Raw genomic sequence first — 23,906 nt, forward strand, 5'->3', positions numbered from 1 at the left:
TCTTGAAATTATAATTGGCTGTAGTTTTTTCTTAATATTACCTAGGATATTGATGCATACTTACAGTTGATGGTATCTTAAAGTTGAAACATGGTAATGATAGCTAGGGTTCATTGCATTTCTACTAGGCACTGACCTAGAAACCTTATAGATTCTCTGCATTAAGGTATTAGGAATTTCTAAATTGGTGTTAGGTACCAGTATAACAGCACCCCCAATTTTCAGGGTTCCTAGCAGATTAGGAGAGTTAATCTTTGCTTCACTTTAATTGCATACTTGATGGCTGTATATTTTCCTGAATGGTGCTTTTAGAATGTTGAAGAACTTGAAGTTTATAAAAAGTTTCTATATCCAACCCTTGGCTCTGTATCAGCCTCCATAAACACTAGCCAGAGAAAACTATTTTAGCATTTTTTATGTAATTTATTGTCATAATCAGGTGCCCAAGACTGACATGATTTTTCTTTGTAATATATCTTGAACATAACAGTGGGGTGGTTGGATATAAAATAAGGGAAAATATGTTAGACATGTTTTAGAAAATAGAACATATAAACATTTAGCTAGAAGTGTTATATTAAATTATTTTTTTGTGAAAATAACTAATACCAAATACACTGTTTACTTTTTACAGCAACAAGCTTTAGAACTAGCTTTGGATCGTGCTGAGGTGAGGTGTGACTAAGTTACATATTGAAGTAGTGTTGTCTTAATTAGCAAAATTCAGTTTTAAGAGATTTTTGTATGTGGTTCTCGAGGGAGTACATTAACATAATTTTAGGATAACTATGCATATACTTCTATAAATAAATAAAAATAGTTTGTGATGAGGTTTGGGTCATCTCTTATTTGGAATTCTTAGATAATGGTGTGGAATAAAAATTACTGAACAAAGACATAGAATTTATAAAATTATGTTTTCCTGTTTTGATAAGTTTTCTAATTACTCAAAGGGGAGGATAGTTAAAAAATATATAGAGTTCTTGCAATTGGATATGCTGTGCATATTCTGAACAGCCATAAAACATTTGAGAATAATTCTTACCTGTGAAATTAAAGTTCTGAAACTATGATTTTGCTTATAAAATAGCAGTGATATGTGCTTAATTTTAGTGGTTTAAATTTCATTTGTTTGTAACATAAATTTAGAAGTTAAGTAGTTTTTCCTACAAGGTGTAATTTAATATGAATCAGAGACTTGAGTGACTAGTCGTTTTGGTCTTCACATGTTTTAAGTGTACTGAAAATAGAGCTGTTCGTGCACTAAACAAAAGGCAAACTGTTTTCATAAACTTTTCTTTTTTAGTATGTCATTGAAAGTGCCCGACAGAGACCTCCTAAAAGGAAATACCTGTCTAGTGGAAGGTATGAATACTTGATTGATATCTTCGATTATTGGAAATATGATGATAGCTACCATTTATTGCAGTCCCTCTAGGCACTGTGCTAGAAATGTTAGAGGTACTTTATATGCAATAGAAATTTCTAAGATGATAATCAGCTATTATATCCAACCCCTACTTCACCCCCAGTTTGGGGGAAATTGGGGAAAAAATTAGGGAAAATTTCAAAATAACATTCATTTTATGATGATTGTAATAGTCACATAATTTTGTTTCATTAAATTTTAGAAAATCTGTATTTCAAAAACTTTATGACTTATATATTGAAGAATGTGAAAAAGAGCCTGAGGTTAAGGTAAGTATAAATTTTTTATGTTATTATTGCTTTTGAAATGTGGAGGAAGAGGGACATTTGAAGGAGTTAAATTTGAAGCAGACAATGATTTATATTTTTGTGAATGAGCTAACATCTTTTCCAGCCAGACTAGCCAGTTCTGCAGCTGACCCATAATCTTGGCTAATCTTTCACTGGGTGGAGTTGACCTGCCTAGGTAAGAGAGGTGAACAGTGTTTGCCAAATAATGGAAAATGTTTCCTTGAGAAGCCCAAAGAAGCATAGTCACCGAATATGTTATCTTTTGCTCCTATTTTCTCATGATGATTTGTACTGGAAAGTTAAAGCTATTATAAGGACATGTAGGAAATTCAGGTGTGATAATAAAAGATGAACTTGGTCATGGGGCACCTGGGTGGCCCAGCAGTTGAGCATCTGCCTTCAGCTCAGGGCATGATCCCGGCGTTATGGGATCGAGCCCCACATCAGGCTCCTCCGCTATGAGCCTGCTTCTTCCTCTCCCACTCCCCCTGCTTGTGTTCCCTCTCTCGCTGGCTGTCTCTATCTCTGTCGAATAAATAAATAAAAAATCTTTAAAAAAAAAAAAGATGAACTTGGTCATAAAAATTAATTCAGGGCCAGGTTAACATAACTCATTTTTATTTAGTATAAAAGTATGGGCAGTAGAAATGTAACAAATTGATTTCTTGGTATCTTTTGGATTTGGGGGTTGTGAGAGCCTTAAAAAGCTTTATGAGCTTCTTTAATTTAAAGATGAATACCATTGTGCTCCTATGGCAGCACATATGCTAAAAATGAATACTATTTAGGGTGTTTGGGTGGCTCAGTTAAGCACTGGACTCTTGATTTCGGCTCAGGTCATGATCTCAGTTGTGAGATTGAGCCCTGCGTAGAGCCTGCTTAAGATTCTCCCTCTGCCCCTTGTGCCCTCTCTCTTAAAAAGAATAATACATTTTTACCTTTTAGGCAGAAAATTTGTGGAATGCCAATAATATCTAGCCTTTAAAATCTTAACATGGGGAAAATGATAGATAAGTATTGAATAAATCTTATGGTACATTTCTCATCAGTTTTGTTGAGGTATAATTGATGTACAATAAATTGCACATGTAAAGTATATATTTCATAAGTTTTGACATATGTACTCCCATTAAACTATGACCACAATCAGTATAACATATCCATCACCTCAGGGACAGAACTAAGGATACGTAAATAAAGATTCTAAATTGGGGTTGGCAACCATTATCTGCCAGCTAAGTTTAGCCCAATGCATGTTTTTGTAAATGAAGTTTTATTGGAATCCAGCCACAGCCATTCATTTGTCTTATCTGTGACTGATTTCAAGGTACAACAGCAGAGTTACGTATTTACAACACAGACCATACATAGTCTACAAGTCTAAAGTACTGTCTAGCCCTTTGAGAGAAAAATTTTCTGACCTCTGATTTTTTGTTCACCTCAGAACTAAGTGGGAACCAACTTGTCTTGAAGAGATATTGAGTACTGTTACAGTTTATCTGACTGTTCTGTCTTATGTCAAGTTAGGTTTTCTCTACACTGGAAAATACTTTAAAATTTTAGTGTCTCTCTACTAATCTTTTTTTTTTTTAGTTTGTTTTTGTTTTTTTGTTTTGTTTTGTTTTTGAGAGAGAGATTGAGAGTGGAGAGGTGTGTAGGAAGAGGGAAAAAGTCTCAGACATAACTCTGTGCTGAGTACGGAGCCTGACACGGGGCTTGATCTCACAGCCCTGAGATCATGATCTGAGCCAAAACTCAGTCAGAGGCTTAACCAACTGCACCACCCAGGTGTGCCCCTCCACTAATTATTTTTTTTTAATTAATTGTTGATTTGTTCATTTTTTTAAAATTTTCGAAATGCTGGTGGTTTTTGTTCCATGGTTACAATAAATTTATCATTTGTCTCTGCACATAACTGTATATATACATGTTTAATATAAAATACTCGGGTTTGTTTTTTGAGATCCTGCAAAACTACTGTATTGACTCAATTGTTTGTAAATAAAATTTGTGGGTTTCATTTTAAAACATATGCATTTCTAAAATACTGGATTTTTAGGGATGTGTACTATATTTCCTGATGATTTTTTTTCACAAAGTAGTTTCTAGGGGTGCCTAGGTGGTTCAGTCAGTTAAGTGTCTGCCTTTGGCTCAGGACGTTATTCCAGAGTCCCGGGATTGAGCCTTGCATCAGGCTCCTGGCTCAGAGGGGAGTCTGCTTCTCCCTCTCCCTCTGCTCCTCCTCCCTGTTCAAGCTTTCTCTCTCACTTGCTCCCTTTCTTAAATAAATAAATAAATAAAATCTTTAAAAAAATAGTTTTAAAAGAGCTATTATATTGAATTTATAGGAAATTGCTTAAATTTCTTATTTCTTCTTACCAGCTAGGTATCTTTGAGCCTAACAGTACAACCAAGTAGAGCTGTTGAATTTGTTTGGATCTAATTTATGCCAGAAAAATATTTTAAAAAGTAGACACCAGTAACAGTACAACTAAAGATAATACCCCTAGTTCTTTATTTATGTGTATGTATATTTGCCCTTAATGGTTTTATATTTTACTCATTTAGATATTTTTGTTATATTCTGCTTGTATGCAGAGATACATGTTTTAGGGGCACCTGGGTGGCTCAGTCGGTTAGGTGTCTGCCTTTGGCTCGCGTCATGGTCTCAGGGTCCTGGGATTGAGCCCCGTGTCTGGCTCCTTGCGGAGCCTGCTTCTCCCTTTCCCTCTGCCCCTCCCCCCTGCTTGTGCACTCACTCTATCTCAAGTAAAAATAAAATCTTAAAAAAAAAAAAAGATACATATTTTATATATCAGCATTTTTATTTTTTATAGCTCACTTTTTTCTTTGTGGTTTGAACTAATTTGTATAAAATGTAGTAATAGACCAAAACTGAGTTTACATAGACGTGTCTTGTATTTGGTGGCTGTAGTGTTTGTGACTCTTCCCCTTATATTCAGGATCATAATTGTGGAAGGAGCACTAAAAGATTAATTCAGGTCTGATTTTATTAAATCCTAGCATTTTTGTTAAGGTTATGCTGGATTATTTTCATGAGCTCTGCCTCTTTTTAAAGCAGAAATTAAGAAGAAATGTGAATTTGTTAGAGAAGCTTGTTATGCAAGAGACATTGTCCTGTTTAGTGGTCAACCTATACCCAGGAAATGAGGGATATTCTCTGATGCTCAGGGGAAAAAATGGATCAGGTAAGAACCTTCGGAGAGCTGTAGCCACAAAAATCCCTCTGCGAGGCAGGATGTGCTGTCTTTCAGAAGTAGTTTTTTAACCTGCTAAGTGGTCTGTCCCTCAGATCAGTGATGACTTGATAAAAGAAAACATGAGCCCAAATTTTCCTCTTTACGATGTTTTGTTAGAAAATATCTTCAAGATGATTATGCATTTGAAAAGAACTCTAATTGATGTAGGTCTTTGAAGTTAAATTATATAAGACCTAACCTTTAAATAATTGTAAAAATTTTCTTTCTGTGCTATTTACATTTTAAGGTAGAATAAGGTGTTTTATGTTTTTCTTCTGTATTTTGAGCATACTGTTAGTCTCGAACCTTCAAAATAAAGCAGACTTGCTGCCTTTTATATAATTTTCTTATTTAGTTACATTTATTTCTATTTATGGAAACTTAAAAATAGAGTTTTGAAATTTAAGCACTCTTAGATTTCACTAAAGAGACATCTAAAAATTTGATATGGTGATGATGATATGGGTTCTACAAGGAAATCATCCAGTTAAAGATTTTTTCTTCTGTTGATAATTATAAAATGTAACAGAATTTTATTCTGTAAGTGACCATTTTTCAGATGAGGTACCAAATTATCCTGATTTTCAGATTAGATTAAGTAGTCTTCAAGGGACTTTAAGTTACCAGTGTTGGAACTTTACGATTTTCTGATTATTGTACCTGCTGGCTGTGGTTTGCATTATGTCGTTATGCCAGATTCTTTTCTGTAGTGTGTTAGGGGTTTTCTCCTTTCTGGCCTAAAATTGTGTACAATTTACCAAATCTTTTAGTAGTATGTGAAGTGATTCATTCATAAGACTTAAATAAAGAAGGACTTTAGAAGAAAGTCTTTGAGATTTATTCTTTTTTTTAAATGGAAACTCATTTAAATTATACACCTAAGCTTTGTAGTGAGCCCGAACATTTTTCAGAAACTTTGTTTTAATATTAAGATTCTGAGACCATTCGACTGCCTTATGAAGAAGGAGAATTGCTTGAATACTTGGATGCAGAAGAATTACCTCCTATTTTGGTTGATCTCCTAGAAAAATCTCAGGTACAATATTTTTCTCTTTAAAATGTCATTAGAGAGGTGCCTGGGTGACTCAGTCGGTTAAGTGTCTGCCTTTGGCTCAGGTCATGATCTCAGGATCCTGGGATCAAGCCCCGCATTGGGCTCCCTGCTCAGCAGGGAATCTGCTTCTCCCTCCCTCTCCCTTATACTGCGCATGCTTGCGCACGCACTCTCTCTCTCTCAAATAAAATCTTGGAAAAAAATAAAAATGTCGTTAGATTTGTCAACTATATAACATTTGTTATAAATACTTGATTATGTTCTTGATGGTGCTTAGAACATGAAGTGAGACATTAGACATAGTTATATGGTAACCCATTTTATTGTGGGATACTCACCCTTTAGGCTATACTGAAATGTGTAGATTAGTTGATTCTTCTAAAATTGCTTTACCAGTTAATTCATTTGTTGGAAATCTCCCTATACCTACAATCAGGATTATGGGAGAAACTATTTACTCCTTGGCTTCACTCCAGCAGTACTATGTACTTAGGAAAAAGAAGCCATCCGATGGGAATTTCCATTTTCTCCTAGTCCTAGTCAGCTAGCATCCACATCTCTGTTCACACTTTCTGCCTGCCTTTTTGTTAAAATGGATGAAGTATGCTGTTCCTAAGAAATGTCCTCTTCTTGTATTCTGGATTCTCCTTCCCCTCGAGGATTTGCAGCTGTAACCCCTCTCTTTCTACTAGATAAAGAATACAAGTTTGTGGTCCTCAGCTTAAAAAAAAATCTTCCCTTGACCCCATGTCCTTCTACAGCTACTGTTCTATAATTCTGCTTTTCTTGACAGCAGAGCGACTCACAGAATTGTATGTAATCGTTGTATCTTTTTTCTCACATCCCGTTCTTTTCTCTGCCTATCTCTTTGAGCATTATAACATCAACATTTCACGGAAGCAGCTTTGTCAAGGTCACCGGTGATCTCCATGGCACTGAATCAACTGGTCACTTTTCTGTTCTCATCTTTTTTTTTTTTAAGATTTATTTATTTGTCAGAGAGAGAGAGAGCTCACAAGCAGGGGGAGCAGCAGGCAGACAGAGAAGCAGGCTCCCTGCTGATGCGGGGCTCTGTCCCGATGCGGGGCTCTATCCCCATGCAGGGCTCTATCCCAGAACCCTGAGATCATGGCCTGAGCTGAAGGCAGCCGCTTAACTGACTGACCCACCCAGGCATCCCTTCTGCTCTCATCTTGATTGGTCTCAGCAAAGTTTGATGCAAATGTCTGCTTCCTCCTTGAAACACACTTCTTTTGGCTTCTGAGGCATCACATTCTGGTTTTCCTCTTGTCTGTCTTCTTGCTGTCTTCTTTACTGTCATCTCTGTTCCCTTCGTATATGTGTGAAAGGTTTCAGGTTTCAGTCCTGTGCCCTCTTTTCTTTAGTAGCACTGTCCCTGGATAATCTCAACCAGTGTCATGAGTTTTAAAATGACATTTAATCCCTTGCTTGTATCTCTCTCCGTGACTATTCCATCAAGCTCCAAACTTATATTTACTATGATATGTAACAGGTTCCTCAAACTTAACATGACGAGAACAGAACTTTTTAGTTTCTATCTCCCAAACCAGTTTCAGTCTTTGTAATCTATGACCCTGCTTTCCCCTTTCACAATCAGTCCATCAGCAAATATTACCTGTGCCTTCAAAATATACATGGTCATGGCCTGCTGTGTTTACCTTGCTGAACTTTTTGCTTTCATTATAAAACCTCAGAAGTCAATTCTCCACAGACAGCTAGATTAAGCTTATAAAACAAAAAAATAGGAGAAAAAGAAGTTCCCAGCTTAAAATCTTCAGTCTTCTCACTGTACAAAACACCTGCCTTCTTGTCCTCATCTTCTGATTCTCATCCCTACTAACTACACTGCAACCATCCATTGTTCTTTACCTACTAAAACACACCAACCTTATTCCTACCTTAAGGACCTTTCATTTGCTGTTCCTTGTATTTGGAATGATCTATGCCAGATGTCTGGCCCTTTTGTGGTTCAGGGCTCACCAAAAAGTCACTCCCTCAGAAAGGTTTTTATCTGAACATACAATCTAAGTTAGCGCCTCCCTATTTTATTTCCTTTCTAGCATTCATCACTATCTAAGATTATCTTTATTTCTGTACATGTTTATTGCCTTTCTTCCCATTCTAAGAGCAAATGTTGTTCCACCACGACTGTTATCTGTGAAGCTTCTTGGATAGGGCCTGGCATATAGTTCACGTTGTCGCGGCTCAAAGAATACTTGTTAAAAAAAAATAAGCATAATAACTCAGCAAAGAAAGTCCCCAGTAAAAATTGTGAAAGGATGAAAAAACATAATATTATAAGTGTCTGTGGCAGGTTGTTATTAGCAAGACTTGAGTGATGAGGTTCTTACCTTTGGACTAGAAAACAATATGTTTAGCCAAAAATTAGTATTTGAATTTATAGTTAGCTTTCTTCCTTTTATTAATAAAGACAGTCATATTTTTGGAAATCTTCGCAGAGCAAATAGTAGTTGTATCCAAAAACTGAAACTCTGGGAGGGTTGACTACAATTTATAACAAAGAGAAACTTCATAAGAATGACAAAGTTAGCAAAGTATAGCAAAGAACAGCATTTCCAGTGATTTATAACATTAATAGTATATAAATGCCAAAATTCAGTCTATAACTAGAATTCATTAAATGATTTTAAACTGCTTCTTGAGTCATAGTGATGAACATAAAATAAAATAATCCTTGGAAAAGTTTATATAGTGGTAAATCCAATAGTAAGGAAGGCCACTTAAGACTATGTAGTGGCCAGAAGTATTGCATAAGCATGTAAAGAACCTGAAACATTGAATGTAAACACACTTATGTAGGCTTTTTAAAAAATGACATTTACTTAAATATTTTCACTCAAAACAGGTTAATATTTTTCATTGTGGATGTGTCATAGCAGAAATACGTGACTACAGGCAGTCCAGTAATATGAAATCTCCTGGTTACCAAAGTAGGCATATTCTCTTACGACCAACAATGCAGGTAAGGAATGTTTAAGTATTTTAGGGGCACCTGGCTGGCTCAGTTGGTGGAGTGGGTGACTCTTGATCTCAGAGCTGTAAGTTCAAGTTGAGAGTACAGATTACTTAAAAATAAAATCTTAAAAAATAAAGGAATTTTAGGGGCGCCTGGGTGGCTCAGTCGTTAAGCGTCTGCCTTCGGCTCAGGGCATGATCCCGGCGTTCAGGGATCGAATCCCACATCAGGCTCCTCCACTGGTAGCCTGCTTCTTCCTCTCCCACTCCCCCTGCTTGTATTCCCTCTCTCGCTGGCTGTCTCTCTCTCTGTCAAATAAATAAATAAAATCTTAAAAATAAATAAATAAATAAATAAAGGAATTTTACGTTTTATTTAGAGTTTTATTTATTAAATATCTTCATATGTTTGTCTAAATACTAATGTATTTTTTTAATTTTTATTTTTTGTAGACTTTGATCTGTGATGTACATTCAATAACAAGCGATAACCATAAATGGACCCAGGTTAGTTGTTTTTTTTTTAATCCCAAACAGGCAAAATAAAAGAACAATACTTAACATTAAGTTAAGCAAAAGACATTTTGTTTGTAATTTTTATTCAAATGTAAATTTTGGGATTCCTTTATAAGCTTTAGAAATCAGGGGTCTCTTCATCCATGCAGTAGTAATCGCTCAAGGAACTAAGCAGTTCCATCCCCTTTGCTTTAGGACCATGGTGAAACAGGGTCAGGCTGACCCGATCTGCCCAATGTGTTAAACTTAGTTTTTTATCCCTTCTCAAATAGAAGAAAAATATTCGTTTTTATACCGTGGATACAAATAGATAACTGGTTTTCTATAATCTAGGATTCTAAAGCAGGTCTAGCCTGTCTTTTTGCCATTCATACCAGTTGTAGCATTAGAACTTTGAGACTAGCCACTTAACTCTCCAGTGCTGGCTCATTATATATTTGGTTCCCAGTCACAAAAGTGTTGACTTATTTCTCTGCTATTACAGAGAGGAGTAGTTACTAAACCGAAGAAAATATCAGTAACAAAAATTACCTGCAGAATGTGATTACGAATAAGATACAGTCATCAGTACCTGTCAAGCGTTGTGTTTTAGTTTGGGCTGTAATCTTTTTGCCTGCAAGGTTGAAAGCTATTGAAAGAATATTCAAAACCAAAAAAAACCCTCATTGATCACCATAAGAGGTTGCATGGGTGTTAGTTTCTTATTCTGAATGTTGATGAATAAAGGGAGAGATTGTACCATTTTATTCTGCTTTTCCTGTGTGAATTGTATGTTAGATAGCCGAACAGTAACTAGGGGAAAATTAGATCTTAAAAGTTTTCACTACAAGAAAAAATTTTTGTTGCTGTGGATAACTAGACTTACTGCGATGGCCATTTTGCAGTGTATACAAACATCAAATCACTTATGTACCTGAAATTAATAGGTCAGTTATACCTCAGTAAAAAAGAGGGAGAACAGACAGAATTATCCTGGTACAAAGTAAATGTTGGTAGAGGACATTTCTTATAGGCAGATGCATAGTTTCTGTCTTTGAAAAATATCACTTGTTTTTTGAAAACTACCGCCTGTATCTTTACACTGAAGTTTATTTTCTTCATTTACTTTCATATAAACATGGATTTAGAGTTAGCTTTTGAGACTATAACACATTCAGATATTCTTCAATAATGATTTAAGAAAGTTCCAGTAAGTATCAGGAAGTATAGAAGACAATTTAGCATTAACATTTCTGATACTGGTGAGAATTTGAATTTCTTTGGGTGAGATGCATATAAGTGGTTCTTTTGTAATTCAGGATTCCAAAGAGCAGAAGTTTTTAGTTGTGATTTCACATACTATAGATACTAACAGTATCTCAATTTAATTTCCCTTGAATTTTATACCATTAAATGTTGATGTAAGCTCCATAGCATTCCTGCCTGATGAGTAATCTCACCACAACTGAAAGGTGCACTCCCAGCTACTTAGCACATATATAGGAATAATTCCAGCTAATAGGTACAAAATAAATAAATGATGGATTTTTTAAAAACATCAGTTTGGAAGTCTTTTAATTTGTGAATTAACAAATCTAGACAGCTATAATTCTTAGGTATAAGCACCATTAGATCGTAGGTTTATAGTTTATAATGCAGAGATCTGACTAACCCCACTGGTGTAAAAGTGGGACAGTCGGTCATTGTGTGCCCCCTGGTGTGATGCAAGAGAAAGTACACAATAGTACCAGTAAAGAATTCTTGTCTAAAAAAACAGAACCAGAATTAAATTAAGCTTCTAGATCTTAATAGTTTAGGGGGAATTCAGGAAATAAAAGAAACTATTAAATGACACAGGAAGCAACCAGTCAGATCCAGTTAAAGTCCACGAGGAAGTAGTTGCTCGAATCCAACCAATTACATGAGAAAAGGGGGGAAAAGTTGGGAGAAGGAGATGTTCACATTACAAAATAAAAAATGGTGTTTAAAACAGATAAAAACCAGATACCACAGGCCTTGTTTAAGTTCAAATTCAAACAGGCGCCTGGGTGGCTCAGTCGTAGGCGTCTTCCTTCGGTTCAGGTCAGGATCCCAGCGTTCTGAGATCCAGCCCGCGTTGGGTTACCTGCTCAGCGGGAAGCCTACTTCTCCCTCTCCCACTCCCCCTGTTTGTGTTCCCTCTCTCTCGCTGCCTCTCTGTCAAATAAATAAATACTTACAAAAAAAAAAAACCAACTAAAAAGTACACTCTTGAGATAGTGGGAAATTTAAAGCCAGACTGGATGTTAGAACTCCTTATCAGTTAGCAATGCGTGCTGAAGTATTTTCAGATGAAATAATACAACATCAAAAATGTATTTTAAATTACTGCAGCAAAACAAAAACATAAGTTACAGAGGCAGTTGTTAAATGAAATTGAGTGTTGGTACATGGGTGTCACCATGCTTCTGCTTTTGTGTATGTTTGAAAATATCCATAATTAAACCTTGAAGTATTGAAAGAAGCAGTGTGTGTTTGCAAAATATCTTATTCAGTAATAGTATTAATTGACTCGTTTGACCGTAAAAAATTTAGTTGTTGCTATTAAAATATCTCCGTGATTAAGAAAAAAAAAAAAAAAGGGAATGCAGTATTTCTTACATAATACCCATAAAACACCTGTATACACTTTGTAATTGGGTATATAGAGTTTACACAGTATTAGTGTAATCATTGCTATGATCCATCATGATTCTGTAAGCTTTGTGGGAGCAAATGATTTTATCTGTTTTGTTCGCTACTTAATCCTCAACTCTTAGAAGAGGGCCTAACACATAGTAGGTGCTCAGCAAGTATTTGTTGAATTAACGAATAGGCACTTTTAAAACTTGACCATTTTGAACACTATACAAATTACCATTAATAATTTAATTATGCTGTCAAGTTTTTGAAATTTACACAAAGGTTGGAACTTGAGATACTATGTTTTATGGTAGTACATAACAGAGTTCCAAGGAATATTTCTAGATTAAGAGATATATGTGATTTGAAAAACTTAAATCTGTTACTGACATATGCTCTTACACATTTTAGGAAGATAAACTTTTGCTTGAGAGCCAACTGATCCTAGCTACAGCTGAACCACTGTGTCTTGATCCTTCTATAGCAGTAACCTGCACCGCAAACAGACTGCTTTATAACAAGCAAAAGATGAATACACGCCCAATGAAACGGTAATTGCCTTTGTAGATAGGTAAACCAAAAGATGCTCCTAGGCAAGTAGCTTTAAATTTTGCTATTTATGGTATCTTGCCCCTCCGAAGTATGTAAGTGCTCTTTTTTTAAATAGGATTTTAGTGGCCTTACATTACTTCTTTTGTGTATTACAGTTTTATAATACTGTCCGCTTTGTAATGAAGTGGTGCATTCTCTGCATTTTGTGAAAGAACAAACTTCCTAAAGTTTAGAGTCTGTTTACCAAAAAGTGAGGCTGAGAAGAGACAAGTATAAACAGAAAGAATTAATTCCTTTCTTAACTAATTACCAATAACCTGTTTGTTTTGTTAGTATTGCTTTTAAAGAAATGATTTGTAATTTATTTTTGAGATCTGATGAAATATCAGTCTGACAAGTCAGTTTATAACCAAATGTCTTTTTATAACATGATAATTTGTCTTTAAATGTTTTAGCTGTTTTATTTAATATTAACTTGGACTACAGTTATAGTTGGTTCGTTATTAAGTACTTTTGACATAATTGGTTGAATTGCCCACTTTGGATAATCTTCAAGTTAGGAGGACTTCAAAAACCTATCCATTTTCTGAATTACTTAATGTACTCTATAAACAACATATGCTGAGGAAAAGGTACAGTTTTGGAAATAGTGAAGTAAGTCCGTATAAGATCTGTCAGGAGTCCTGTAAAATCTCTTTATATCTCTCCACGTCTCCATGCCCACTGCTAAATCATAGTTAAAGTCAGCATCATCATCATCTTGACTTTTGTAGTAAATTCCTATTTGACCCGTCTTCCTGCTACTGTCTTTGCTCCCTTCTGATCTATTTCCCACATAAGCAAACTGGAATAATCTTTTAAAAACTTCAAAGAAGATTATGCCACTACTTGCTTAAATTTCCCTAAAGCTTTCTATTGTACTTCACATCACATGTAAACACATAACCATTGATCTGCAAGGCCCTTTTCTCACTCTCTGACCTCATCTGTTATATGGACCCTAATGCTCTAATCAACACCTATTTTCTGTTTCTAAAACAAATTAAGTTTTTAATTCTTTTTTAGTTTTTAAGTTCTTCTCTGTGCTTCAAATACTCATTCCCTGATCTTTTTTTTTCTTTACTTTTTTTTTTCTTAAGATTTTATTTATCTATTTGAGAGAGAGGGAGAGAGCATGAGGGGTGGGGGCAGAAGGAGAGGAAAAAGCAGACCGGACCAAACAGGGAGCCCAACTCAGAGCTTGATCCTAGGACCCTGAGATCACGACTGGAGCCAAAGGCAGATGCCCAACCAGTTAAGCCACCCAGGGACCCTTCCTGATCCTCTCATAGCCAGTTCCTTTGTGCCGTTCATGGCTCAGCTCACGCATCATTTCTTCAGAGTCCATTTCTTCCCTTCTCTGACTTAATGCTGCCCTCTCTATCACAGACTCACCACAGTACCCTGTTTTTCTTCCTCCTACCGATCAGTGCTCTCTGAAATTATCTTACCTATTTACTTGTGAGTGTCTATTTTCCCCTCTGGACTAGCAGCTCCATGGTGGCAGGAATTTTGTTTGTCTTGTTCATTTTTGTTTTAGTGCCTGAGACTTGGCTTGGCAAGTGATAGTGTTCTACAGATATTTGTGATTTACATATATAATGCTTACTGATTTGAATCCAGATTTATTCTGAGTTTCTTTTATTTTGTTTAGTTCAACTCTCTTAATATTTCAGGTGTTTCAAGAGGTATTCCAGGTCCTCTCTGAATCGGCAACAGGATCTGTCTCATTGTCCACCTCCTCCACAGCTAAAATTACTTGATTTCTTACAAAAAAGGAAGGAAAGAAAAGCAGGTCAACATTATGACCTCAAGATATCTAAAGCAGGAAATGTAAGTATGTGTTTTTTAAATGAAGCTTATTATGCCAAAAGCTTTGCTCATTTTGAATTTTCACCATATTAATACTATTTTTAATTTTCAGTGTGTAGATATGTGGAAGCGGAGTCCCTGTAATTTGGCCATACCTTCTGAAGTGGATGTAAGTCAGTTCATGAATTGCAGTTGTTTTAATATTAAATTCCTAAATTAAAGAGCAGCTTATACTCTGGGAAAACAAAGACTGACTTGTTTTAAAAACGGAGTAATGATTTTTTTAAAATCAATTGCTCATTTTTAGAATATTTTAGAATATTCTTTCACATTAACTTGTGTAAGGATATAACACCTTAATACATCTGTGTATTGCTATAAAAGGTCTGTGTTCAGAGTAGGAATAATAAAGAATTTTGAAATATGGAAAAGGATGGTACATTATTACATAGTATGTATAAAATGTGTTCTTTTTATTTCATTATAATTTCCTGATAATCCTTCTTTTCTTGAATTAATTAAATGTGAAAATTAACAATAGTGCAGCAGCGGCCAAAATTAGGAACTTTGGCTGTTATTCTCTGCTGATCCATAGTATTCATGAGCTATAAATGATCAAAAATATGAAAGAGATCTTTTGATAACTTGTCCCGTATTTATTTTACTTTCTTATTTCTCCTGTGTTCCTTTTTATTTTTCACTCAACTCTATAATTGGTTAGTTATTTTAATGGACTTTTGCTTTTCTTCTGCATTCCTAGGCCAGCACATATACTATTCTTATTCTCTGAGATTGAAAGAAAAATTTCTGAAAAGCACAAAGCCAAAACCATCTGAAGTACACTATATATATGACTAAAGGAGAATAAGCCACATTATTTCTTGATAACTTATGTGTTTCTGGAAGAACACAGCTTGAGAAGAATTGTTAGTGTAAATACCAAAGGGTGGGATTTAGCTTTGGAGGGTAGACTGGGTATCTAAAGCAGTGCTTCTCAAACTGTAATGTACATCCTAATCACCTTGGCTTGCTTGTTAAAATGCAGGTTCTAGTTCAGCAAGTCTGGGCTAGAACCTGAGATGCTGCGATTTTGCCAGGCTCTCAGATTTCGTGGTACTGGGGTCCCCAGCCTACATTTGAGTAGCAAAACGCTAATACAAAGTTTTCTCAGTCTGAGTCGATCAGAAGAATCATCGAGAATACCAGATAAATGTAGATTTCAGGCCCCACTTCAGACCTTCTAATTTAGTCAGGTCGCCAGGGAAGGACATGGAAATCTGAGTTTTTACCAAGTTCCCAGGTGAGTCTGATTATCTTAAGGTCATGGTTACCAGGAAGATGAGAATATTTGATTCACAGAGACTAGTAGGAAATAATACAGAATATATGGTCCATGTCTGATTAGACATTGGAAAAGGTTCACAAAAATTTTACCAACTTTAATATAAGTTCCCTAGTCTCCCTCCAATTTTGTCCCATCACAAGAGAACTATTCCATTAAAACCCAGCCATAAGGAGCATCTGGGTGACTCGGTCGGTTAAGTTTCTGCCTTCAGCTCTGGTCATGATCCTGGGGTCCTGGGATTGAGCCCCATGTTGGGCTCCCTGCTCAGTTGGGAGCCTGCTTCTCCTTCTCCCTGCTCATTTCTTTCTTTCTCTCTCTCTCTCTCAAATAAATAAATAATCTTAAAAAAAAAAGTGGCTTAAAAACCCAGACAAAGGAAAAGATCTTGGTTCTGATATGTCTGTGACATTCCAACTTTCCTAAAGGACAAATGTAATATCAGCTTATGGGATAAAAAGAAGAGGCACTGTCCAAAAAAGCAGCTGTGTTTATTACACCTATTTAATGATAAAAGGGATTCTAATTATGTTTTTAATACCAATTAGTCAAATTACTATATCAGGAAGCTTTTATTATTTTTTTTTTAAAGATTTTACTTATTGGACACAGCGAGAGAGGGAACACCAGCGGGGGAGTGGGAGAGGGAGAAGCAGGCTCCCCGCTGAGCAGGGAGCCTGATGCTGGGCTTGATCCCAGGACCCTGGGATCATGACCTGAGCCGAAGGCAGACGCGTAATGACTCAGCCATCCAGACACCCCTCAGGAGAGTTTTAAACTAAGCATAAGTAGTTGGTGATATTAGCAATTCAAGAATTTCTGTGCTTGAAACTATATTGTATTGTTGAGTTACTTAGGTTTTTCTCTCTGGTCGCAATACTTACTCCATTATGTATGCTGTCTCTTGATTTGATTGCTTAGGTGGAGAAGTACGCGAAAGTGGAAAAGTCCATAAAATCTGATGACTCACAACCAACAGTCTGGCCAGCCCATGTAAGTCCATCATTGTAGTCTTCTTTCTGATGAGGCTGTTTCTGAATTTATTAAACAAAAAGTGCCTTTACTTTAGGGTTTGTTTGTTGGGGTTTGTTTGTTTTGTTTTTTTGTTTGTTTTGTTTTTTTCGTTTAAAGAACATCCTGGGGGGTTAGTGAATTAAAGGAAAGAACAGTTGTTCAGTTTTGTTTTTCATAAAGTACGTTTCCATTTTAAAGGGCAGTTGTAATACATAACTGCATTTTTATTCTGTTGCAGTTGCATATTGGTAGTTCTGATTTGTTTTCTGTTTCTAATTAGTAAGCTATTCTAAGGACGATTTTAAATGTTCTATGTAATTTTCCCTAAGTGCAGTAATACTTTATTTTATATGTGACAAGTAGGTCTGTCTTCAAGTTTTACCCCTTTAATATTTGTATTTGCATTCATATGTCCAGTTTATGCAATTCTGCCATGTTTCACTTGGGTTTGGTTAACTACCCCATTGGACTCTCATTCTTAAAGTGCTATGTAAAAAAGAATCCTGGGGGGGAGGGGGCACCTGGGTGGCTCAGTCGTTAAATGTCTGCCTTTGTCCCAGGGAGTGATTCCAGGGTCCTGGGATCGAGCCTCGCATCGGGCTCCCTGCTCCACTGGGAAGCCTGCTGCTTTCTCTCCCGCTCCCCCTGCTTGTGTCCCCTCTCTCACTGGCTGTCTCTCTCCGTCAAATAAATAAATAAATCTTTTAAAAAAAAAGAGAGTCCTGGGCTTTATTCCCTTTGATGGTCTTAAACAGGTCGATAGTCAAAATGTGATGTGTCTTCCTATTGCCAGATACAAGTTAGTGTGTTGTTTATTTTGTTAACTTTGATTATGTATTTACTGAAGAAGGTATCTGGGACGGTCTTTTTTCAGGATGTAAAAGATGATTATGTATTTGAATGTGAAGCTGGTAATCAGTATCAGAAAACAAAGCTGACCATTTTGCAGTCCCTTGGTGATCCACTTTACTATGGTAAAATACAGCCATGTAAAGAAGATGAAGAAAATGACAGCCAGATGTCTCCATCCCAGTGAGTTCTGTTAAATACATGTAATTGACAAAATTAGGCATCAGAATTTATCTAGCAACTACTGATGAACCATTAATGAATAAAAATTTCCCTTTGGGGATTCATTTGTTATTTAAGTTCTCCAATTAGATTTGTCAGTGGACAAAAGTAAACCTAAATTACAATTACCGTCTCGTCCAGGAGTTATTTAAAATAATATCTTCTTAAAAACCTATGGTATAATTATTCTCATACTTGCTTTGAAGAATATATCCCTCTTGTTGTATTTATGTGTTGACACGACTTCAACCTACGAGCAGGAAGTTGAAGTGTTTCTGAGAAGTAGCTTGTTTAAATGGATAGAAAGTTTTATAAATGAAGAAGCTGTTGGTATTGCAGCACTGCATGTAAGGACAAAGACTCAGTGCTTAATGTAGTTACTGGCTCCAAAAAATACACACACACGCATATTTGATCTTCTAAAACTTATGGACTATATATATTTAGTACAAGGTAACAGTATGTAGTTTTGTTTGTATTGTTAGTTTGATTATTTTGTTTTTCAATCAAGTTGATGCTGTTTCAAGAAGAAGAAACTACAAAGAGGAGCTCAACAGAAAAAAGCAGGGGCCAGGAATATGTTAAATTATTTATAAATCTTTACTTAACACAAGATACTAAATGAAACTATAGCAGACATGGATTTTAAAGAGCAACCTCACCAGTATCTTAAGTAAAAGTCAATGAGAAGAAATAGTTTCAGTCAAAGAATCATTAGGTAATTTTTTCACATTAGCCAGTTTCTATTGTTGAATACTATATAGACAGATCAGATGTTTTGATTACCTGTGTTTTTAAAAATCTCCCCCTTTAAGACATACATTGGTCATTTTAAATTATGAACTTTTCTCAAACACAAAGAGATACAATATACTTTTTCTCATTTAAAAAAGAAAATCAGTTCAAAAGCCAACTGATCAGATCTGTCTAACAAGAAGAGAATTGAATTTTTTGCTTTTACATCAGGGAGTTGCTGCAAAAATGCTGCATGATTTGTTACTTCCAGTCATTCCTCCATATTCATAAATTACTTGAGTTAATAACTATGAAGTTAAAGTTTGAGCTGCATTAACCAAGTTTTTTCTTTTTTTTTTACATTTTATATTTCAGCTCCTCCACAGATGATCATTCAAATTGGTAATTAAAAAATAAACAAACTCACTATTTTAATCTGTTAAGAAATCATATAAATGTCAAATTCTTTAAAAAGACTTGGTAAAGACATTTTATTGAATTGGCAATAAACTACCTTCCTTGTCTAAAATACATTTTAAGATCTGCTCTATGGACATTATTAATGATTTCGAAAATCAAAGGTTAAAGTGAGAGGAAGGCCAAAGGCCTTGCACACAGTAGTTCAGTGAATTTTGCTCTAGGGCAGACACTTGCAAGGATGTATAGCACTTGGTAACTTTCGGCCCAGATTTTGTTTTGATACATAAGTTTTATGCCAAAATACATCTCCTTTAAATTAAATCAGCCAAATTATTCACAGGATATTTTATAATGCATGCAAAACTTGGTCATTGCTTCATAAGTTTATATGTATTTAAATTTTTTTTTTTTTTGTAATATCTCTGTAGTTTGACTCATTTTGTAAAACTGCAGTCACTAAAATATGGAAGCCTTCAGAAGTAATCCCAGGGTTCCTCAAGACAACTCTTAACGTAATACTTTTCTCTCTTCTAAACATTTCAGGTTTATTATTGGATCAAAGACTGATGCTGAGAGGTAAAAATATTTGTGTCTTTATCTTTAATCTGGATGGATATGAAAAACTTCATTTTTATAGGATAGAGAGTACTCCACTAAGAGTCACAACTTTGGTTTTAGTTATACCTTAGATATTACTAGGATTTTTTATAGAATTAGGAAAATAACACAGGAATAATGTTTAAAATACAGTGTATTTTACGTTAGAAAGCATAGATGTATCTGTTAGCTAAGGAAGATAATTTCTGAGTAGTACTTTAATCAGAATGCAAGTGAAAGTGGGTAATTTCTTTGGCTGCTTATTGGTTAAGTATTCCCTACAATTTCTGTATTAAAGGAAGATACTGTATGTTTATCTTTAGATTGTTTATTAGCAAAGTGTTTTGAGCATTAGCTTGTCACTGCAAAGATTAGAAGAATGTGCTTTTTGCACAAACAAATTATCTAATTTGAATTTCTGTGTAAATTTTGATGGAAATTCTTTTATTAACAGTTACTATTTTCTCCTGTGAATTTATGTTTAGAACAGTTAGCTAATCCTTACTCATTTACTCCTAATATTCTAGGGTAGTCAATCAGTACCAGGAATTGGTCCAGAATGAAGCCAAATGTCCAGTCAAAATGTCACACAGCTCCAGTGGCTCAGCCAGCTTGAGTCAACTTTCTCCAGGGAAAGAAACAGAAGTGCGTTTGATTATTTTTTTGTGCCTAATTGTTTCTCAAGGAATCTAAGAAATGTTAAAGACTGTTTTTTGAGGAATGGGGTATTGTTTAGTGTTTAACTTTCTGTAATGGAAGCTTTCAAGTATATACAAATGTAGAAAGAAAAGTATAATGAACACCTGTGTATACTAATCACCTGGTTTCAACAGTTTTCTCTTTTCCCTGGAAAGATTTAAGAGTGGAAGCTTTGGGGGCGCCTGGGTGGCACAGCGGTTAAGCGTCTGCCTTCGGCTCAGGGCGTGATCCCGGCGATCTGGGATCGAGCCCCACATCAGGCTCTTCTGCTATGAGCCTGCTCTCCTCTCCCACTCCCCCTGCTTGTGTTCCCTCTCTCGCTGGCTGTCTCTATCTCTGTCGAATAAATAAATAAAATCTTTAAAAAAAAAAAAAAAAAAAGAGTGGAAGCTTTGCTTCAGTTTACCTTTCTGCTCTTCTCCCTCAAACTTTCTCCCCACCCTATTACTTAGAAATCTTTTCTTCATCCTATATATCTACCGTAATTTATTTCATGGATCGTCTTATGTGAAATTATATTTTTTTATAACATCTGTAATGCCCAGCCAATAACACTAATGTACTTTGCAGAGTTTTAAAGTGTTCGTTCTCATCTAGAAGCCATAGTGGTATTAATTTATGAGTTTTTGATTTGGGCCAAATTTTAACAAGTATATTTAATGTCCCTGTCTCTTAGCAGCCGGAGACTGTGTCAGTTCAGTCTTCAGTATTGGGAAAGGGAGTAAAACATCGACCTCCACCCATCAAACTTCCCTCAAGCTCAGGAAATAGTTCTTCAGGTATTACATTCTTTGGTTTCTGTCATCTGGAGTATAACACAGCATAAGTGATAATCTATTTTTAAAACTATACTCCTGTTATGACTTACCTAATTCATAGAATTTCAAATTACAGGTGTAGGAAATAACTTTTATACTCTTCTAGGTAACTATTTTACACCACAGCAGGCCAGCAGCTTTCTTAAATCTCCAACTCCTCCTCCTGCTTCCAAGCCACCAAGTCTTTCTCGGAAGTCATCTGTGGATCTCAATCAAGTTAGCATGCTTTCTCCAGCTGCCCTGTCACCTGCCAGCTCATCACAAAGTGAGTTATAACTTAAATTCTTCATTAGCTCTTCATTGGCTTTTTGCATTAGTGTTTCTTAAAACAGCTATTTTTTTTTTTGACCAGTGAAATATTGAAATCAATGTACTATGTACCCAAAATGTATAAGTTTTTGAGAAGCTTCAGGCAAATCTCTTGTTAATTGTATGTATTATGTGTTTATTGTAATTGTATTTGTTTTTCTGTATCTATGTATGCACTGTGTGTATACCTTATAGATTTACAACCTACACATCTCCTTAAAAAAATAATCTGTTAATTAAATGTGGCAATAGGATTCCAAAATATTTTTTATTCCAGGGTTCCCTAGGATCATGTTACATTTTATGTAAACTATGTAGCTGATACGAAAAAAAAATGTCGTAAGAGTTGTTGCTGCAGTCCTATCTTTGTATATGTAAGAAACCAACTAGTTCCAAGGTGGTGATAAAATAAACTGAAAGCCAATTTTTCAAAAACACTCCTACACCCTTAAAAATTGTAATCAGTTACTAAAATGTGGTAATAATCATAAGGCATTATTCTGAAAATATTAAAATGTAATTTTTACTTCTGAATACTTTTTTTTTTAACATCATGAAAACTTAACGCAAGAATTCTAGCATTCAGTTGGGAGAATTTCTTCAAATTAGAGTTTTCTGAGATACTTAGGTATCTATTTGCAAAAAAGCATTCCAGTTTTTTAGATTTTTTTTATAGATAACTAAAGTGTGCTGAAAGTTTTAGTACACTGCACAGTGATAGGGTGGTCTTCGCCTTAGATTATAAACATCTTCATCTTGATAGCTCAAAAGGTGTAATTTTTCTGCCTTCTTGTTTTGCACAAAGAAAAATTTATAAATTTCCTAGAAGTCTTATTCACACTTCTTATGTTGTGGGTATGGATTATGTTAATCTACTGCACACAGTTGTTACTTTAAGTAAGGGTTGAGTGACAGCTTCTGGACATTCACATTTCTTTCCTTTCTTTCTGCAGGACATGAAAGCTAAAAAAGAAAACACCTCAAGAGCTTTTGGTTTTATTTTTTTGGTTTTTGTTTTTTGTTTTTGTTTTTTTTTAAAAAGTTGATAAACTGTGCATACTTCATTCACAACAGATTTTCTATACATTCTTACATTTAAACAGAAGTACACAGTTACTGTTAAAGATGCAGTATTATCTATCAAATATTTGCTTTATTATTGTGTTTTGTAAATTTGTTTGTCAGGATAAACTTGATGTGTTAGGAATTAAACATGTACATTTAGGTGCCAAATATGATTGTTAACCATATGTAATTTATTAAATATGTTCAGAGTTTATCTCAGACTGTTACAGAAAATAAGCAATATTTTTTAATGAAGTTCTAAATTAGTGAAATCGTAAATAACAAAAATTAATTTGAATTCCTCTTAAACGTTTTAGGCCAAAGGTAGCATGTAGGAAATTAACTTTTAAATGGGTATTGTGGTAGTATACAAATGTATATTTTTACTGTTACTGTAATAGCATCTCTGATGGAATTTTTAGGTGATATACTGCATCCTTAATTGTAATTGAGTGTAGCAACACTCATGTATCATGTGTAGAAATTAACACTTGCAGTTAACTGCTTAAAAAAAAACTGGAACAAATTGTCAGTGCTAAGTAAGATTCCATTAACCTTATTTTAAAAAGGACTGGCCATTTATAACAAACTAGCAATTTTTATTTTTCTCAATGAGCAGGATCTGGAACTCCTAAGCCATCTACTCCTACACCAACCCCTTCATCGACCCCACACCCTCCTGATGCTCAGAGCTCAACTCCTATTACCCCTTCAGCCACCCCTACTCCCCAAGATTCAGGCTTCACCCCTCAGCCCACTTTGTTAACTCAGTTTGCTCAGCAGCAAAGGTCTCTGAGCCAGGCAATGCCTGTAACGACCATTCCTCTTTCCACCATGGTAACATCCATAACTACAGGAACCACGGCCACCCAGGTCATGGCAAACTCTGCTGGACTTAACTTCATCAATGTAGTGGGCTCTGTTTGGTAAGTTTGCATTGATGTCCTGATTTTGTTTCTTTGTTTGTTGTTGTTGTTCTGTTGTTTTTTAAGATATTCTCATTGATCTAAGTAAATTCTTGTGAAATTAAAAAATTGCATATTTCTGAAACTGAAAAATAGTTTAGATATGGATAGAAGCTATCTCAACAAGTATGTTTTAATTTTAGGTCATATATGTATTATATGCACTAACCTGATACTACTCCACATTGACAGCAGTATAGATTTTCTTGTTTGTCCTCAGCATTAGCATCTTTTAATCCCTTGATTAATGCTTTTACTCTTTCAATTTATATTTAAACCTTG

The 23,906-nt window shown here is 35.2% G+C and overlaps 1 protein-coding gene across 1 annotated transcript in view; it reads left to right on the plus strand.

The window, feature by feature from the left end:
• Nucleotides 1-23,906, plus strand: part of SUPT20H (SPT20 homolog, SAGA complex component) — a 40,909-nt gene that overhangs the window by 5,115 nt on the left and 11,888 nt on the right. The window contains exons 5-22 of the mRNA XM_045796930.2: nt 635-670; nt 1,307-1,365; nt 1,632-1,698; nt 4,799-4,928; nt 5,912-6,015; nt 8,921-9,037; nt 9,484-9,537; nt 12,598-12,737; nt 14,454-14,610; nt 14,702-14,758; nt 16,853-16,924; nt 17,820-17,977; nt 19,127-19,153; nt 19,715-19,747; nt 20,296-20,413; nt 21,144-21,246; nt 21,392-21,550; nt 23,279-23,585. Of these exons, the coding sequence (XP_045652886.2) occupies nt 635-670; nt 1,307-1,365; nt 1,632-1,698; nt 4,799-4,928; nt 5,912-6,015; nt 8,921-9,037; nt 9,484-9,537; nt 12,598-12,737; nt 14,454-14,610; nt 14,702-14,758; nt 16,853-16,924; nt 17,820-17,977; nt 19,127-19,153; nt 19,715-19,747; nt 20,296-20,413; nt 21,144-21,246; nt 21,392-21,550; nt 23,279-23,585 (1,898 nt within the window). The remainder of the gene's footprint in view (nt 1-634; nt 671-1,306; nt 1,366-1,631; nt 1,699-4,798; nt 4,929-5,911; nt 6,016-8,920; nt 9,038-9,483; nt 9,538-12,597; nt 12,738-14,453; nt 14,611-14,701; nt 14,759-16,852; nt 16,925-17,819; nt 17,978-19,126; nt 19,154-19,714; nt 19,748-20,295; nt 20,414-21,143; nt 21,247-21,391; nt 21,551-23,278; nt 23,586-23,906) is intronic.

Source organism: Ursus americanus, chromosome 10 (genome assembly GCF_024610735.1).
Source record: "Ursus americanus isolate L20-20 chromosome 10, mUrsAme1.1.p, whole genome shotgun sequence".
In the NCBI taxonomy this organism is placed as follows: Eukaryota; Metazoa; Chordata; class Mammalia; order Carnivora; family Ursidae; genus Ursus; species Ursus americanus.